Here is an 18,375-nt window from a genome sequence, read left to right on the forward strand (position 1 = left end):
TAAACTACGTGTCCGTTAGAATGCCTACACACGCCAATATGGAGAGACGTCTGACACCTGACAGGTCAATAAAGCAAGACGCAAAAGGATACTAAAAGTATGAACACATGCATCAGTTAAACACACACAAAGTGATGCATCTTGTAAATGCACACATACCCACGTATACATAAATGCACACATACAGGGGCGCCTGGGTGGCTCAGTCGTTAAGCGTCTGCCTTCGGCTCAGGTCATGATCCCAGGGTCCTGGGATCGAGCCCCACATCGGGCTCCCTGCTCAGCGGGAGGCCTGCTTCTCCCTCTCCCACTCCCCCTGCTTGTGTTCCCTCTCTCCTCGTCTCTCTCTCTGTCAAATAAATGCACACATACCCACGTGTATAGTTTTTCATATACCGAACGTACGTTATCTGTACGTATCGCATACCGTGTGTGACCACTCTTGGGAGTGTTGTGGTCTTTAGTCACACTGGTTAAAAACGGTGATGGCACAAGTTATCTTGTCCAAATAAAATTTATTAATAAGATCAATATAAGAGATACATATACTTATGATTGTTTTCTAGAGGTCTAGGAAGGCAATTTGTGACCTGTAAAGAATAAACAAACAAACAAAAAAACAAAATATACATGTATATGTATACATACACACAGAAGTATAAAAACAGGGCGCCTGGGTGGCTCAGTCCATTAAGCATCTGCCTTCAGCTCAGGTAATGATCCCAGGGTCCTGGGATGGAGCTCTAAGCCTTATATAGGCTCCCTACTCAGCGGGGAGTCTGCTTCTCCTTCTCCCTCTGCCCCTCCACCCCACTTGTATGCAATCCAAATAAACAAATGGAAAATCTTAAAAAAAAAAAGAAAAGAAGTATAAAAATGAACTGGTTACCAGACCTGGCCAACAGCATCGCCATGGGGTGGAGGCAGCCCACAGGGTGTGAGTTTGGCTAGGAGACAGCCAAGGGGGGAGGGCGGTTGTGCAGAGACGACAGAGAAACAGAGGTAGAGACCAAGGAGAGAGACAAAAACAGTGAACTGAGGGACACACTCGGAGCCCAGGCTGGTGGCGGTCTCTGGGAAATGGAGGTGACAGTTGAAGCATTTTTAGTTTTATTAGCAGTTTCATCCCTGTATTCTAGGAATAAAACATCAGATGCAAAGATAAAAACAAAACTGTAAAAGTTGCTTATTCTGAGTGGTGGGAATAGGAGTATTTGTTACACCAACCTTTGTATTTTTGTCTTTTTCTTATTTGTCAGGAGGAAGTAAAATTCATCTTAACAATCCCTCCCCGTCCACACACTGTGTTCGGGGCCCTCAGATGTGGACGCTGGGTATTATTTATGAGTTCCCCTCATCATTCCCACTCTACCTCCCACTGCCCAGACACCTCATGTTGCCAAAATAGCCCTTACTAGCCTGTTACTGATTCACAAGCTGTGCTTTTTTTTTTTTTATGATTATAAATATAGTCATCCATCTGAAGTTCAACGAGCATTTGTCAAACACCGTGTGAAGTTTCAAGCACACTGGGCTTAGTGATCTGTGGTTTCTGCCAAGTCGCTCCTGGTCTAGCAGGACAGACAGATGATGTGTGTGCAAAGTAATGACAAGGCACTGGGATTAGTGCAGAATCAAAGCATCCTGACTAAACACTGTGTGCAGCAAAGGAGGGTGTGAGTGAGTCTTGGGAGGGCAGCCCTTCATAGAAGGACAATGAAAGGAGCCGGGAGAGGCTTATACGTGAAGAAAAGAAGGGGAGAAGTACAACCATGGGGCCCCCTTTTATATGCCAGTTCCACACACATCTCAATACAGCAACCCAGGGAAGAAGGAGAGGCTGCGAGGGTGGAGTAACTCCGCTAAAAGCAAAGAACAGTTAAGTGGCATGGCAGAGTGTGACCCAGATCTGAACATTCAAAGCTGAGGACGGGCTGGATAAGAAGGCATGGAGGTTCGCCGGAGTCAGAGTCCAGGGGCTTCACTCTTTCCTGCATTGGGATGCCCGACTGGCAACAAAGGATTGGGGGTGGGAGGGGGGTGTATGCAGCCTGGGGCACTTGCTTACTCATCCTAGGATGAGGCCCAAGCACAGGGGATCGGGGGTAACAAAGAGCAGAGACAGGGAGCTTCAGCCTTGGACACACCTCCACATCTGGCCTCGAAGGGCAGCCTCCCTTCTTCAGGCTCCTGGGCTCTAGAGGAGGGGACACTTCCCTGCCGCCTCGTGGGACATGTCCTCCCGGGCCATCCAGGGCCAAGGAGGCAGTTCAACCCCGGGAGAGGGGAGCAGGGGCTGGGAGAGGCTCTGAGGACAGCTGAGGGGAAGGCACCGCCCTGGATACTGCCTAATCCATCCGACATGGGGACACACTGTTCCAGAAACCAGATGACAATTAATAGGAAAAATCTGCTCTCGCAATGCTGCCAAGCATGTCACAGGGCCTCAGCTGGTCTCAGCAATGCCCCATTGTCCCCTTTGGCTGAGGCCCTCATGCTTTCTCAGGTGGAAGAAGGAATAGCTAGAGTCAGAGGGTTCCACCCATGGTCTGAAACTTTACACCAGCAATCGGGCCAGTCCCCGAAGCCACAGGCCCAGGGATTAGGCTTGGGGCTCACCCAGTGGGATTCATCTTCGAACCCCATGGGAGTCCTGCTTGGCACAGGGGAATACTGGCAGATAAAACATCTCCGATCGAGGTGCCTCACAGTGGTCTGGTCTTGTTTAAGTCATGGGGCTTCGGGCCAAACTTCCATCCCCTCTCTATAATTTGCTTGCACAAGTATTTCTCTGGGTCAAAATATTTCATAGGATTCACAGAAACCTGGCTTGCCTTGCTCTGACTCGTTCAGCTAAAGCAAGAACAGAAAGAGGGTATAGAGAGGTAGGCAGCTTCTGAGAAGCCAGGCGGCCTGCCCTTCTGTTTTCTACCCTTCTGTCCTTCCTTCTAAACTTTTAGGGGAGTCACAGAATATTTTGAGAATATAACAGAAGGAGTGGACTAGTTCGGTTCCAAACCACCCCTCACCCCACCGCCACATATGCCCAAACATTTGCATAAGTTCAGAGGGCCACCGTCCCCGTGGATCTCATTCACGTGCCCTCCTTCGGTCCCTGAGTCCCAAGGTCAGGACTCTCCCCACAGATCCCAGTTCATGTGTAGAAGCTGTAGAAACTCATCTTTCTGGGTCCCGTACTCTCACCAGAAAACTCCAACCTAGATCCTCACTCAGCAACCTGACAGCTTGTAGAACCTTTCCTCATCCTTCCCTACCCACCTCCCATTGAACACCAGCCATAAATGGAAACCCCAGAGGGGAGCAGGTCTTGAAATTCCAGTTTCTGTTTGAGAACTGGTACCCAGTGTCCCTGGAGCCATCTGGTCAGATCCATCCCTGAGACCAGGCAGATGGATGCTAATTCACCATGTTAACCCCTTTGGTGCCACTCCCCTAACCCGAGCCTTGGTGGGAAGCCTTGTCCCACAGCCTACCCCAGCCGTAAAGGGGGCTGAGGACTGGGCATTGTGGAAGCCGGCCAGCAGATTTAGCAATCGTGTTGCTCTTGGCATCCGCTCTGGGACCCTGCGTAGAGCTGCGTGCTGAAATGCAATCGTGTGGGCAACGTCCCAACACTGGGATCCACCACCTGACATCTAGCTCGCTAATACCTTCGCATCACAACTCCAAGGGAGGCTGCAGAGGGAAACTAAGCTACTCAAACAAGGAGTCCTTTTTCTCACCAACTTCCTTCACAAACTACCGTCTTGCAGCAAGCAGCCCCGCTCTATGATGCTTCCCGCACTCAGGGCAAAACCCCAGGCAGACCCCGGCTTGGCCCCCGCAGACACCAACACTGCCTCTAAACCATCACTACCAACAACAAGGTTCAGACAGGAGTCTCCACCAGGACGCCTTCAGCCTACCAGCGGAGGTCCCCTTGGAGAGCAAAGGGAGAATAAAACAGAGTCTTTTGATCAACAGGAACCCTATCCCCCACCCCCCACACACACCCAGGAGACCCTTGCAAATGAAAATCCCACCTTACCCTTCATTCCAAATTTGGACCGTCGACCATACTTGTTGATCATGATAAAGAGAACCACCAACAGGACGCAGGCAAAAGCAGCAAGTCCCACCGCTATGGACACCTGGGAGGGGCCGAGAGCAGACAGTTGAGAAGAGTCACCGAAAACCCTCATGCCAGGGAAGTCACACGCGCCCAAACGGAAGTAGTCCTATCGAGGGATCCGCTGCAGCCCATTCCAAATTTCACCACTGAGTCAATTCCTCAGCAGAAGTAACTCATGAGACCTTCAGAACATTACAAGAAAATTAATTCCCCAACCGGTTGAGAGAACGTTCCGTGGCTCAGCCTCTCATCTGCGGGCCATCCATCATAAGCAACGCAAGGGCAGGCCTAAGATGTCTCTGTCTACTGTTTGTTGTTTTCATTAGCAAAAAAAAAAAAACCTCTGCACCTTCACATTGACATTCTTTACAGAATATCATCCAGAAGGTTCTAGGAGATCTGGAGTCTTACAAAAAAAAAACAACAAAAAAAAACCCTTTGCTCTCCTCCTCAGGGAAATCTCTGGCTCTGAGTCAGGCAGGGGAGGGTGGGGGGAGGGACTTGAAAAACCCACCCAAGGGGATGCTCTGAGCAACTCTGACTTTTGTAAAAGGCTTGTGTGGTTAGCATTCCCTTCGAATCAGGCCCAGCCAGGCTCCTAACAGAATGGGAGTTTTCAAACGGTTCTCTTCCAAACCCTAGGGCCTGGAGCAGATCCTCAAAGACTTCCTCAAACAATGACTTATTCTCATCAAACAAGGAAGGTTTCAACCACCTGAAAGGAGGTCATTCATCACAGTTTTTTTTTTTCTGCTGCATATGTTAGGGTTCCAAGTAAGATAAAATTCCGGAAAGTTAGCTCCTAAAACAAAGTCAGTAAACACCTTCCCCTTGATCCGGGAATGACTTACCCCAAAAGTGTCTTCCTCCGGTTTGTGGGTCACAGTGATGGGTGTGGGACTCACGTCGTAAACTGAAATCCAACCAGACCAGGAGGGTGGTTAGCTTACCAGCCATGAGAGGCTCAGCCACAGTCCCCACCTGACTCCCAGGCCCCCCTCAGGAGCTCCTGCTAGAGAACATACCCTGGCTTTGCAGGGGTCCCCAGAGACCAGGTCCCCAACCAGTCACCTGGCTGGTGCTGACAGGGGCTCCACAGGGAATAAAGGACCCTCCCTGCCAGCCCCCTGCCCCCATTCCAGAGCAAATAATGTCACCTGGGCAATGTAGGCCATGAACTACTAGATACAAAGGAGCAGGAAAAAATGGTTTGGGATCCAGGCCAGGGTGTGGATTGGGCACAAGTTGCTGGTAACAACATCTGGTGTTGACATTCGGCTACCCTCTGCTCTAGGCCCTCCTTTGCCTGTCCCTGGCTCTCCCATGCCCTTCCTTTCTCCCTCTTTACTCCTCAGTGACACCAGGAGACCCACGGCCCCAGGAACAACCCACTGTCCACTCCCCTACCACAGACTTCAGAACACAGTGGCAGCCCAAGGTAAGCTACCAGTCCATCTGACCAGGAAACCCCACCTTTCCCAGCAAGGCCTGGATGGGAAGCCAGTGTGTCCTCCATCTCAAATCACCTCCTGGGCACGAAACGGCCCCAATTCAGAATTCCCACATTCTGGGAGACGACAAGTCTTCTCAAACCAAGGACAAATGAAGGAATCACAGATGATCTGCACATCCGTGCCCAACAGTAAGGGGTGTCCTCAATAGGACTTTCACTATCTCAGACCACACACAGGGCAGAAACGACAGGGCTGTTGCTGTTAGTTTCCCATGGGGGAGAAAGGGAAAAGCCATAAATACAGATTTCCCCACAGCCCTTGAGCAAAACACCAAATTTTGCAGGGGGGTTGTCTAGGCCTAGCCCCAGATTGCTTTTAAACTGAGCCTCAATAATTCCACTTTAGGGGCGTCTGGGTGGCTCAATCAGTTAAGTGTCTGACTCTTGATCTCAGCTCAGGTCTCGATCTCAGGGTTGTGAGTTCAAGCCCCGTCCCGGGCTCCACACTGAGCATGGAGCCTACTTAAAAAAATAGTAATTCCACTTGAGGACACACAAGCCTATCAGGAGACCTTGTAAATCACTCACAAGGGAGTCCCCAGCCAGATTCTGGGGCCCTCAGAGCAGGTGAGAAACACAGGCTTAGAGGCTCCCCCTTCTCTCCACAAGGACAACTGAGATGACCACCGGGTCTACCTGGGCATGGGAAACCCCATGTCCTTCCTGACACCACCCCTTCCCATCCAGGCAGGGAGACCCACAACATGCTCAGACCTTAGGGAACGCCCTGGGGGAAACTGAGGCATGGAGCCCAAGAGGTGTGCAAATGGAACTACCCAAGAAGTATTTCTACTCTCCAGTTCCCCTTCACAGTTCCCTCAGACGCTCTCAGCTGCCAGGGGTCTGGGGCTGGCCATGGAATGGGAAAGAGGGCTATGTGGAGTCAGTAATGACCTAGAGTATCAGAATAAAACAGTTTCAAAGCAAAAGGTAAAGCAGACTTACTAGAGACAAAGTTATCCGTGCTCTCTGCAAAAAAGATAAAGAGATAATTAACAAGTGTCATAAAAACCAGAGCAGATGAGCTGTATCTTCCTCACAGGTACGACCTCTCCCACTCACCATGAATGCCCCGTTACCCTGGCAACTGAAAACTAAAATCCTTGACATATCACCCCTCCCCCATGCTACACTACCCTTCCAGGGGGTGGTCTTCCAAGTGGAGAAGGAATGAGAGATAAAGCTCCTGGTTCTGAGGGAGGTGGCCCAGCCTCCCTGGGTCTATGAGATGGAAAATTACATCTAGAACAATCCTCACCCACAGTCCTCTCCGCTTCAGGTACCCAGAGTGCTGGGGATGCTGGTGGTACCTCAAAGCCAAGAAGAAATGCTGCAGGGTGGACCTTTCTTGAAAATGCCAGCTATGATCCCAAGACAGAACTCCTCAAATTGATACGTAGAGTTTATTCTAGCAGGTGCCTGAGATGTTCCTGGGAATCCCTCTATGAACCTGCCCATCCCCCAAATGAAAATGTGCTATTGGATATTTGCCTCCAGAAATGGCTCAGCTAATGGTGAAAGTTCATCATTATTAGACATTGTTTATAAGCCAGGGGCTGGGCTCAATGCTTTATGTAACACATCACTTGATCCTTATAACCATCCGAGGAGTTGGAGAGCATTATCCCCACTTGACAGAAATAGAAACAGGCTTCTAGAGATTGATTAACTGAATCTCAACGAGGGAAGACACTGAGCTGGATTCAAATCCAAGTCTGGGCTCTTAACCACTCCATGAGAGATTCTCTAATTCTAGCACGCAATAGAATCATCTAGAGGGTGATCACTACCGTTCTCCAATAAAAGGAATGAGGGCTCCTTGGGAAAGTGAGTAATTTCAGGCCTGGGGCAGAGAAAGTACAAGATGTGTCTGGAACATTGTGTGGTACTAGAAAGTAAGAGAGTGCTCCAAATTAACGGGAGCATGGGAAAAGAACAGAGGAGCCAAAGTGAAGGAGCTCCCAATGACCAAATTTGGGACAATTTAAGCAACAAAATAAATAAAGACAGCCATGGATTGTTACAGGCTGAATTATATCCGCCCAAAATTCATATGGTGAAGCCCTAATCTCCAGTACTCCAGAATAGGACTGTATTGGGAGACAGGGTCTTTAAAGAGGTAATTAAGTTAAAATAAACTAATTAGGGTGGACACGAATCCAATATGGCCGGTTTCCTTGTAAGAGGAGGCAATTAGGACGCAGACACACAAGGAAGACCACGTGCAGACACAGAAAGAAGACAGTCACCTGCAAGCCAAGGAGAGAGGTCTCAGAAGGAACCAGCCCTGCTGACACCCTGATCAGACTTCCAACCTCCAGGACTGCGAGAAAAATAAATGTCTCTTGTTTAAGCCACCAAGTCTGTGGTACTCTCTAATGGCAGCTGGAGCCAACTACATGGATTATAAGTCATAGCACAAAATAAACATTCCTGAGTCCATACCAATGTAAATAAGCAATTGAATAAACAAACAGGGGAAGAAGAGAACACTCGTCCTTACAGTAGAATTCCACCTAACAAATGTAGAAGGAATGATGGAAAGAGGAAAATCACCATTGACAAATACCTCGGTAATAACTGTTTCGGGCAAGAATCCTCAATGAATGCTAAAATTAATGTGTGAAAGCATGATAAGACACAAGACATTTACAAAGTATCGAAACATTATACTCATTAGGTACAAAGGGAAAAAAAAAAAATCACCTCGCAGTGGAGAACCCTGGCAGATACCATGGCAACCTGGTGACAGAGTTAATTCACATCACCAGGAACTAGTGGTGTAGACACCATGTACCCCTGCTGTAATGTCCTGAGAGAGCCCAGCATCATTTCTGTGCTGTTCATGCCAAAAATGTGTAACGGGCATTTAACTGTGAGGCAAAAGTGGACAACCGCACATTGGGGGAAGTCTACAATGTAACTAGTGAGTATCCTTCAAGAATGTCCAGCTTGGGGCGCCTGGGTGGCTCAGTCGGTTGAGCGTCTGACTCTTGATTTCAGCTCAGGTCGTGATCTCAGGGTCGTGGGGTCGAGGCCCACGTCGGGCTCCGCACTCAGCGGGGAGTCTGCCTGGGATTCTCTCTCTCCCTCTGCCCCTCACCCCATTCACATGCTCTCTCTCTCTCTCTCAAATAAATACAACTTAAAAAAAAAAAATTATCCAGCTCATGAAAGACAAAGACAGACTGAGGAACCGTCCCAGACTGAAAGAGAATAAGGTGACAGGGCATCTAAATGCAGTGTATGACCCTGCATTGGGTCCTAGAGAAGAGAGGACAGCAGTGGACAAAAGACAGGTCCGTAGATTCGATAATAGTGTCAGTGTTAATATCCTGCTTTTGCACATCGGACTGTGCTTACGTAAGATGATACCATTTGGGGAAGCTGGGTGAAGGGTATAAGGAAGTTCTTTGTATTATTTTATTACTTTTGAGGGGTAAATCTTTTTTTAAAGAATTTTTATTTATTTATTTGAGAGAGAGAGCAGAGTGAGAGAGGGAACACGAGCAGGGAGGAGGGGCAGAGGGAGACGGAGAAGCAGGCTCCCACTGAGCCCAGGATGCCGGGATCATGAACCAAGCCAAAGGCAGATGCTTCACTGAATGAGACACCTAGGTGCCCCCAGGGGGTAAATCTTAAAACTATTTCAAAATGATGATTGTTAAAAAAATCTTAAAACTTTTTTCTAAAAAAAATTTTTTTTTCCATAAACATGGATTATTGGTCCTCACCCCAGAGTGTCCGAGTCAGGAGGTCTGGGGAAGGTCTTGGGAATTTGCATTTCTACCAAGATTTCAGGTGATGCTGGTGCTGCTGGTCCCTTTGAGAACCACTGCATTATGTTACACGTACTGCGGCCACAAGCCTACTATACCCTGAAAAATAAGAACAATTCATTCATCTATCCATCCATCCATCCATCCATCCATCCATCCATCCATCCCTCAGTCTTCAGGCCGTTGGCTAAGTTCTCACAGTCATTGTAATTATGGCTCTATTTAATACGCACGAGCAAATATTCTTCTCTAACCACCTGTGGGGCAAGTGATGCTTTCTGTGAAGGAGTCTAGAGAAAATCCTGTTTACAGTAAATGCACCGTTAATAGCTGGCTTGTGTGTTGTCCATTTTGTGTCATCTGGGGAAGACCAACAGAGCTTTCTCCAAACCCCTGAGCCTGCCCTTCATGCTACCACCCTCTTGTAAACCGCAGGTACCAAGTGCCTGATGTGTGGGGAGGATCGAGGAGAGGGGGCCCTAGCCTTGGCTTCAGAGCCTGAGGAAAGACAGGCGCCAGATCAATTCACAGTTAACGCTGATTTGCATATTTCCCATAAGGCTCCTGTTTATTAGAGAATAGTCTCACATCAGGCAAATGTTTTGGCCGAGTCTATGAACCCTGTAATCTCCCAATCAGCCTATGTGCTTAACTGCCTTGCTGGAGCCTGGGGACACTCATCCATCCGGGAGGCATATGAGCCTTGGAACACGGAGACCTCCTGGGTCCCCTCTAACCAGTGGGGGAGCTCAGAATTTTGCACTGGAAGAGGATGGTACCCAGGAATGCTCCTCACCTCCTACCCCACCAGCAGCTGGGAAGGACAATGGGATCCATATGCCAAGGTGCTGTCTTGAATACGAACGGGGTGGGCCTGACTGCACACCACCCCAGTCCCAGACCGCATGTCCTCTGGTCCCAAAACTCATCAAGAAGGGCCTTATGGGAAAAGCCAGTGGGGTCCAGAGAAGGGAGAAGCGAGGCAGCAGCGTGTGTCCAGAAAAAGAGGTGCACTGAGACGTGCGGTTGAGAGTAGATGTTCCGGGTTTAGGTGTGAGAAGGCAGAGGGGAGGCTGAGCCAAGGCATCGATCGGCTCACACCGCCCATCCTGCCCAGAAGCCTGGGACCACATTCTAGCTCCACCAGTTCCTTAGGGCAAGGAAACCAGCCTTGACCGAGGCTGAGGGCGCTGGGGCAGTGATTTATCCCAATGTTTGTACCCAGCGTCCTGAGGGAATTCTGGTTTCTGCTGTTGTAAAAATCTCCATGAAATAACTGGACTTCCTGGCCAAGTGAAAAATGAGAATTTAAGAGGTACGGCAGCTCACTTATTCCTAAATATTTCGTCAAGTAGTCTCAGGTATTTGTTGCACATGCGCAGGAAAACACACACACACACAGACACACACACACACACACACACACACCCCCTTGGCAACATGCCTCCTTCCATCACATCATCATCTAAGGAACTTCACATTCTCTCCCAGACCACAACCTTCTAGCTACCACCTCCCACCCTGCCGTCACCCCCCCAGCCTTTCCAGTTCCTCCCCTCCTGACACATGAATCCCTGATGCCTCGTGGCTTCCCACTCTTATGCCCAGACCCCTCTGGCAGCCCAAGTTCCTGGAACACCAAAGAGTGATTTAGCTCCACGCTTCTAGAACCAACCTCCCTAACCAATCCTTGCAGGGACCTCCTTCATCAAGGTTGGATGCCATGCTGAATGTTCTAGCCCTTCTCTGGAAATGTAGAAGGAAATCCAACATTTGTATAGCATGTGTAATTTAAAAAAACAAACAACAACAACCAAAAAAGACTTTTCCAGAACATTTTCATTTTAACGTCCTACTCGGAGAAAATCCTTACTGATGGAAGCCTCTACATTTCCAGATCGCTCCATTAAATACATTCATTCCAGATTGCTCCATTAAATATATTCATTCCAATCAAATCTCTCCCAGGGGTCTCAGGACCATGAAGAATCAGAAAAGGAGACGGTTCCCTTCAGATCTTGTTCTGCCCCCCAAACAGATTCCCTTTCAGTCACCCCTGGGTGTGCTTCTCAAAAAAATAAAAACAAACAGTAACTCTGTGCTTACTCTGTGCCAAGCATTGTCGTAAGCACTTTCAGTGGATGAATCCACTGTGTGTGAACCAATCTTCATGGCCTTTGAGGTAGAAGCACAGGGCTGAGTAATATGCCTGAGATGACAAAGCTGATGAGCGATTTAGAGAGACTCTGAACCCTGGCAGTGTGGTTGGCTCCACAGGCCTACAGATGACATTGCCCAGAGCCTATCTGGTAGAACTGACGAGCTTGACCAGAGAATGCTGCTTCTAGAACTCCTACGTTTATTGCATCCCTCTGTCCCAAAAATCCTAGCAATAGCTGACAGCTGGTGCGCCTTTCCTCTCTCTCAACACAGAGCTAAACCCTTAACATACTTCACTTAAATCCTCATGGCAGCTTAGGGAGGGAGCTTTTGTTCTCGCTCCCATTCCACAGATGGCAAAGTAGAGGCAGAGTAGAGATGGTCCTTCACTGCATGCCAGCTGCGTACCACGCACCAACCCCAGACCCACCTGTCCGGTTGGGTCATAGATGGGATTTGCACCTCGATCTGCCTGATTTCAGAACCCTCGCTCTTAACCTCTACGCTCTGCTCGCCTGGGAGCGAGAGAGGAGTCGCTATGATAAATATGATGTCGCAACATGCTCAGGGCAAAAGAGAAGCGCGGGAATCCACAGACAGCCTTGTATCCAGAGCTCGGCAGGGATGAGGTTTATTGTCCGAACCTCCAGATAATTTACTTTCCTGAACATTTAGACGTTTTGTCACTTGACACGACTGGCCCATCGTTTCCCTGTCACTGCCTTTTCATCACCCACTGAGTCCTTCAGGTTCATAAAACAAGCAAAACTTCGCACAGGGCGGCCCAGGCGGGGTGCACCTGGGTCTGAGGAAGATGCCTTGGGGTGTGTTGTTTCCCTTGGAGCTCCCCTGTGACTCTCTCCTGCCTCCCACCTCCTGGGGCCAGAGCTCACCAAACAGCATGGCAGCTGATTGTTCAAACAGGGTTTCTGACTCAGCAAGTCCAGGTGGGGCTGGAGAATCTGAGTTCTAACACACGCCCAGGTGATGGTGAGGCTGCTGGTCCGGGGACCCCTCTTTAAGAACCACTGGCCTAAGGGGAGCTGATAAGGTGGCAAGGAGCTGCTATGTCTCTTGGGGACAAAAAGCGTGTCTGTATGGCTGGCAGGATACAAAGAACTGCTCTCAGGACAGCCTCTGAGGGGAGGAGCCCAGAGTGGGTCACCCTCCCTCCAGAGCATTCCAGGGCTCCCCACTCTCTCCAGGCCCCAGCAGCTTCCCTTTGGAAACAAGCATTGCTTTAGGGGACCTCTCTAGCCCTTCACACCAGCAAGGCCTGTGTGGCCCAGGAGTGCAAAGAATCTCTGCATCTAAATCTTCTCCTTCCACAGAGTGGCAGGGACTCTTCGAGCTCCCAGAGCAGAGATGGGTGAGGCTCACAGTGGGAAAAGCCCTGAGGCCTTCTACTGGGCGTGCTGGTGATGATGCTGGAAATGCTGGACCAAATGGGACCGCCAAGGTCTTAAACACCAGCACCTTCTGGACCCTCTCCTGAGCGACGGCGTACCACCATTCTCCCCTGGACCTCAGTGGCAAGAATTTGGCTTCCCATGTAGCTTTCCCTCTCGGAGCTTCTAGGAGGAATTTCCTTGCACTGAGATAAATAAGGCCTCCTGGAGCTGCAACCTGGTACATGTGAGCTGTGAAGTCACCTTCACATAAGTGGATGGGGCACCGTGCTGTCTGTTGCTGCCCCCCTTTCTGTGTGTGTGTGTGTGTGTGTGTGATCTGTCTTCTCACTCCCCTTTATTTATCTCGCTAGAACCCCTGAGTCCTGGAGATTGAAGGTCATCCAGCCTGTTCCCAGCAGAAATCACCAAGGTCATCAACAATGCTCGGTTTCATTGACACAACGCCATCAACTGCTGAACCCACCAAGAGAAGCTACAACCGCGTACAGTAAACTCTTTGAGGGTTTTCTTCTCCTGCAACTTAGGAAGGTATTGGAAATACTGTAGCCCAGACAGAGTCAAACAAAGAGTCAAACAAAGTTCTTTCATTCCTTCAGTTACTACCCCTGGCCCGCTCGACATTAGCGCCCCCGCAGTCTGAGGGCATCAAATACTCCCCCCACCCAAGCGCACCACAGAACAAGAGAGCAAGGTCAGAGCTGGAAGCCTACCCCCTCGCCAAGCCTTGCTACCAACCAGCAAGTAGAAGGAGGTTCAGTTCACACGTCTGTTACATATGGGGTTGAACTAGAGAGACCCCTGCATGGAAGGTCATCGAACCATCGTTATAAGTCAAAGCCTGCACGCTTTGTAGACCAGAAGTCCCGAGTCTTAAAGGAGCAGTGTCATCATGCCCATTGCACAGATGAGCGAAATTGAGGCTCAGACAAAAGCAAACTATCGTGCCCGGAGTTTCGCAACAACTAAAGGACTGGGTCAAGATTCTGTCTTTCTCCTCCAGATCTCAGGCCCTTCCTCTACCAGAACAGGGCACGTCCCTGTGTGCACAACTGCGCGTTTCTGAGGGGGTCTTGGTTTTCACTCTGACAGCCGTGGAAAAACGGAGCCTTTCTCTGGTTTACGCAAAATGCTGGCGGGAGCTGACTCTGCCACAGGCTGGGTTTGGTTTGCCCGAGACAACAGCACGAGGTCAAGGCCCGCCGCATCCTCTGGCCGGCTACCGCGCCCACCCCGCCCCCTCCCGGAAGGAGTCGGCGCCGTCAGGCTGCGGGACCCTCACCCGGGAAGGGCTCCTTGAGGAAGTGGCCGTTGATGGTCTGGTTGGCTGTGCCCAGCGGGTTTTTGGCAATGAGCGTGTAGTTGCCGTTGTTGTAGTGGGTGGGCTTGTTGAAGAGCAGGCAGCCCTCGGACAGCTCGCCCTCCTGGTAGTACTCCACGTGGGTGATCTTGGACTCCCGCAGCGGCTGTCCGTTGTGCAGCCAGTGGAGCGTGGGCGGAGGGTTGCCACGCACCACGAACTCGATGCAGTGCTCCAGGCGCAGCTCCGGCTCCTCCAGGCTCACCACGCGCGGAGGGTCTGCGGGGGCACGGGCCGGCTGACTCCCAGCACGCAGAGCCTCTCGCGCCCCAGAGCAGCCCGCCCGACACTAGAACGGGGCTCCCAGTTCTTCCCCCATCCAGCTCGGAGAGGACCGAGGGCATCAGAGGCTCCCCCGCCACCTTCCCAAGAGTGGGCAAGAGAGGGCTGTCTTCACCCCCGCTTCCCGGGGTCCACCACAACTGGAGGGCCCCTTCCCGTGACCTGCTAGGAGGCGAAGGGAAGGCAGACGGGGGCCAGCGTGGGGGTATCGTGAAGACAGAGATGAGTAGATGAGTTGGAGGCACCCCATCTTCTGAGGGACAGGGATTAACAGGGTTACCAGCCAAGGACTGGCTTGCTCGGTCCTGCCCTCCCAGCACCCCTGCTTCCCTCCCTCCGCCCCGCACGACCATCCCCTTCGCTACGCGGCCCCCCTCCATGATGGCAGCTACTCACAATGCACGGTGAGGGCCACACTGGCATTGCTCATGCCCACCACGTTCTCCGCAATGCACGTCAGGGTGAAGCCGTTGTCCTCGCTTGTCACATTGACCAGGGTCAGGTTGATGGCATGTACGTTGGTCCAGTTCAGATTTGTCTAAAACCCCAATAAAAAAAAAACCAACAATCAGTTTCTAGAAGGTGGTTCCTCACCCACCTCCCAGACGCCTTCAGGGATCAAGAAGAAAACTGTGCAGGAAGCGAAGGAGGCCTTTCTTCCTCTCATGCACATGGACCAGGCACCAGGCTCTCCACAGTCAAGAGCTCAGGAAATCCTCACATTTACCCGATGGGGTGAATGGTAGCATTAGACCCGTTTTACAGATGAGAAAACTAAGGTACAGAGAAGTTTATTAGCATGCTGAAGGTCAGGTTGGCTAGAAAAGATTGCAGCTGGATGAGAACCAAGTATGCACAGACTTGCCCTCTTCTTCCTTCTCCTCACATCTCTTGCTTCTGAGTCATGATTCAGCTCATTTAGACTAAGAGGTCAAGGCTCCCCAGCCTCCTGATGGGGCTGGAGCCTAGGGCCCCTACCTGGTGGGTGTTGATGGACTGCAGTCCAGTGACTATCCAGTCTACATCGGGCAGAGGTGATCCAGAGCCATTGCACGTGATGACAGCGTTGTCACCCTCTCGAACGGTCAGGTTCACGTGGCTCACGCTGATCTCGGGAAGGTCTGGGAGGGAGGACAGGATGAGTGAAAAGATAAGCCAACACTTAATACCAAAACTTTGTCCCTGGGGTCGATGGTGGCACTTCTCAACACAACCTGCTTGATCAAGCTCTTGGAAGGCCCCCAAGTCCCAGAATCTTCCCAGCACCTCCCCGCCGATGCCAGAGCTCAGAATTTCAGCTCAGCTGGGCTCTCCCACAAGGCAGGCAGTGGGTGCGGGGGGGGGGGGGGGGCAGGTGCTCAAAGAATGTAGCTCCAGCAACGAGGTCAACTGGCATCTTCCACTTTGGGCACTGGCTCTCAAACTCTGGTCTGCTTCAGGCTCCCATGAGGAGTTTGCTAGAAATTCAGATTTCTGAGGCCCATTCTGAGACATTCTGGGATCTCATTAAGTCCGTTGGGCCCAGGAATCTGCTTTTCTACAAGTACCTTAGCTGCTCCTGATACAGAAGGTCCAGAGCCCACGCTTTGAGATAGACTCCTTCAGATGTGGTTGACAAGTAACTCACAGAGAGAAAGGACTCCGGTCCATTGAGAAGGGGCCCACTTAATCCCTGTCTTCATTCCAGGCTCACGGAGGGGCAAGAATGACCGAGGAGGTCAACGGTAAGCCAGATCTGCACCCAATGCAGAGTTCAAGGCCGGGGGTGTGTGTAGGGGTGGGGACCAGAGGGCCCTGGCTTCCCAGGCTCCTGCACAGGGGCTGAGGGATCTCTCCCCGGAGCCTGCCGGGGCCAGGCAGCTCACTCACCACACTGGCTGATGTTCATGCGGAACAGGGGCAGTTGGGAGCCGTCGGCACTGATACAGTAGAGGTGTTGGCTGTTGAGCTTGGCTTCCCCCTGCTCCTGCCACAGCTGCATCCAGCGGATGTCACAGCTGCAGTTGAAGAAGTTCTGCTCCAATCTCCTGTGGGCAAGGAGACGGGGGGAGGGACCTCCTGAACCAAAGACGGCCCAGCTCCCTCCCACGGCTGGGAGGGACGGCCCCACCTGCTCGTCAGGGATTAGGGAGAGAAGGGGTTTAGCAAGGTCTCGAAATAAATGAAAAAATACTTCTAAGTGCAGGAAGTCATTTAGTTTTTGCACTAATACACTCATTTAAAAAAAAAAAAAGAAATCCACTCCATTTAATTCAATGAGACCCTTTTAAATACGTCAGCTTGAGATGCTCCTCTTCTCAAAACCCTCCAGTGGCTTCCCATCTCATTGAACGTCAAGGTCAAAGGCCTACAGGCTCTGCACTGCTCTCCATCACCTCTCTGACCTCATCTCCTACCTCACACCCCCTTCCTCTGCTTCAGCCACACTGACCTTGCCGTCTGTCAAGTTCACTAGCATGACCAGCCTGCTCCTGCCTCAGGGCCTTTGCACTTGTTGTCCCTTCTGCCTGCACAGTTCTTACCCATAACATACCCGCTAGATTGGCTATCTCATTTTCTTAAAGAATCATATGGCCATCTCCAACCACTGCTCTAAGTAAGCTACCAGCAAACCCTAGCTTAGTGCTGCCCAGTCCCCGCCCTACTATTTTCTCCCCTCGAGTATTTGTCACTGCCCAGCATCACTTTAAAAATTCATTTGCTTGTTTATTATCTGTCTCCTCAAATAAAAATTAAGCTCCTTTGAGCTCAGAGAAATTGCCTGTTTGGTTCACGGCTACATCGCCAGGATCTACAACTGAGCCTGAACATAAATACCTGTTGAATGAATAAAAGGAGGGAATGGAGGGAGGGCAGGAGGAAGGAAAGAGTTACTCTCCCTGCGGAGTAGGTGCTTAGCGATTTCCAAGATCTGCTCAAAGCCCATCCTGGGACCAGTTTATTCTTCATAAATTCAACAAAATCCTACCAAGCACCTGTTCCATGTCTGGCTATGAGCTGAGTGCTGTTAATACAGAAGTGAATGAGTCTCTGTTCTCCAGGAGCACATAATTTGGTGAAGAAGAGCATCTGATGGAGAAAGCATCAAGTTCAAGGCCTTCCTTCTCCACTGACTTTCCTTGTGACTGAGAGCAAGTCCCTGCCCTTCTAAATGGGCTTATCCCATTAGGGGGACAATGAATGGCATTCACTGATGTAAGACTCTTCAAGTAAAGGGCACCCAATAAATCTAAATTCCTGGATCAGTAGGAGGAACGTGGTTCTCTTGCTGGACCAGAAAAGAGACGAATCTATTGGTGCCCAGCAGGAGGGGCACCAAGGCCCAGGATATTCTGGACAAGGGATAGAATTCCGAAGCAGTTAGGCATACATCAGAACTGATCAGCTTTCAGGAAAAAGTGAGAGCCTGGAGGAAGAATCAGTGTGTCCCAGCCAGTGGGACACCACAGGTAGAAGGTGCCAACACCTTTGCATGATACCCCCTCGGTCTAAAAGTAGGCTGGCTTTTCCCTGCACTCTTTCAGAAAAGGAGAAGAGACCTAGCTTTCATGGAGCATCTGCTTCCCACAGCCACCCTAGGAGACAGCCAGCACTGTCCCTGTCCAGAAGAGGGACCCCCCCCCCTTGTGCGTTCGGAGGGGTTAAGTCACGTGTGCAAAGTCCCTGGGCTTGGGGGTGCGACAAAGCAGGGCTGCAAGCCTCAGCCTGCTGGACTCCAGACCCCACACGCTCTCCACCCT

At 50.6% G+C, this 18,375-nt stretch overlaps 1 protein-coding gene across 4 annotated transcripts in view; it reads right to left on the bottom strand.

The window, feature by feature from the left end:
- The window catches only part of NTRK3 (neurotrophic receptor tyrosine kinase 3), a 382,724-nt gene that overhangs the window by 250,312 nt on the left and 114,037 nt on the right, over window positions 1-18,375 (bottom strand). For all 4 annotated transcript variants that reach the window (XR_014148812.1, XM_081831657.1, XM_081831659.1 and 1 more), the window contains 7 exons: window positions 16,505-16,662; window positions 15,614-15,756; window positions 15,032-15,173; window positions 14,276-14,572; window positions 6,591-6,614; window positions 4,984-5,045; window positions 4,049-4,151 (listed from right to left, as the gene is read on the bottom strand). Coding sequence is in view for 3 of the 4 variants with exons in the window: in XM_081831657.1 (XP_081687783.1) it covers window positions 4,049-4,151; window positions 4,984-5,045; window positions 6,591-6,614; window positions 14,276-14,572; window positions 15,032-15,173; window positions 15,614-15,756; window positions 16,505-16,662 (929 nt within the window). In the remaining variant the exon portion in view is untranslated. The remainder of the gene's footprint in view (window positions 1-4,048; window positions 4,152-4,983; window positions 5,046-6,590; window positions 6,615-14,275; window positions 14,573-15,031; window positions 15,174-15,613; window positions 15,757-16,504; window positions 16,663-18,375) is intronic.

The sequence above is a fragment of the Leptonychotes weddellii genome, chromosome 9 (genome assembly GCF_054177405.1).
Source record: "Leptonychotes weddellii isolate Sample4059 chromosome 9, ASM5417740v2, whole genome shotgun sequence".
Classification (NCBI taxonomy): domain Eukaryota; kingdom Metazoa; phylum Chordata; class Mammalia; order Carnivora; family Phocidae; genus Leptonychotes; species Leptonychotes weddellii.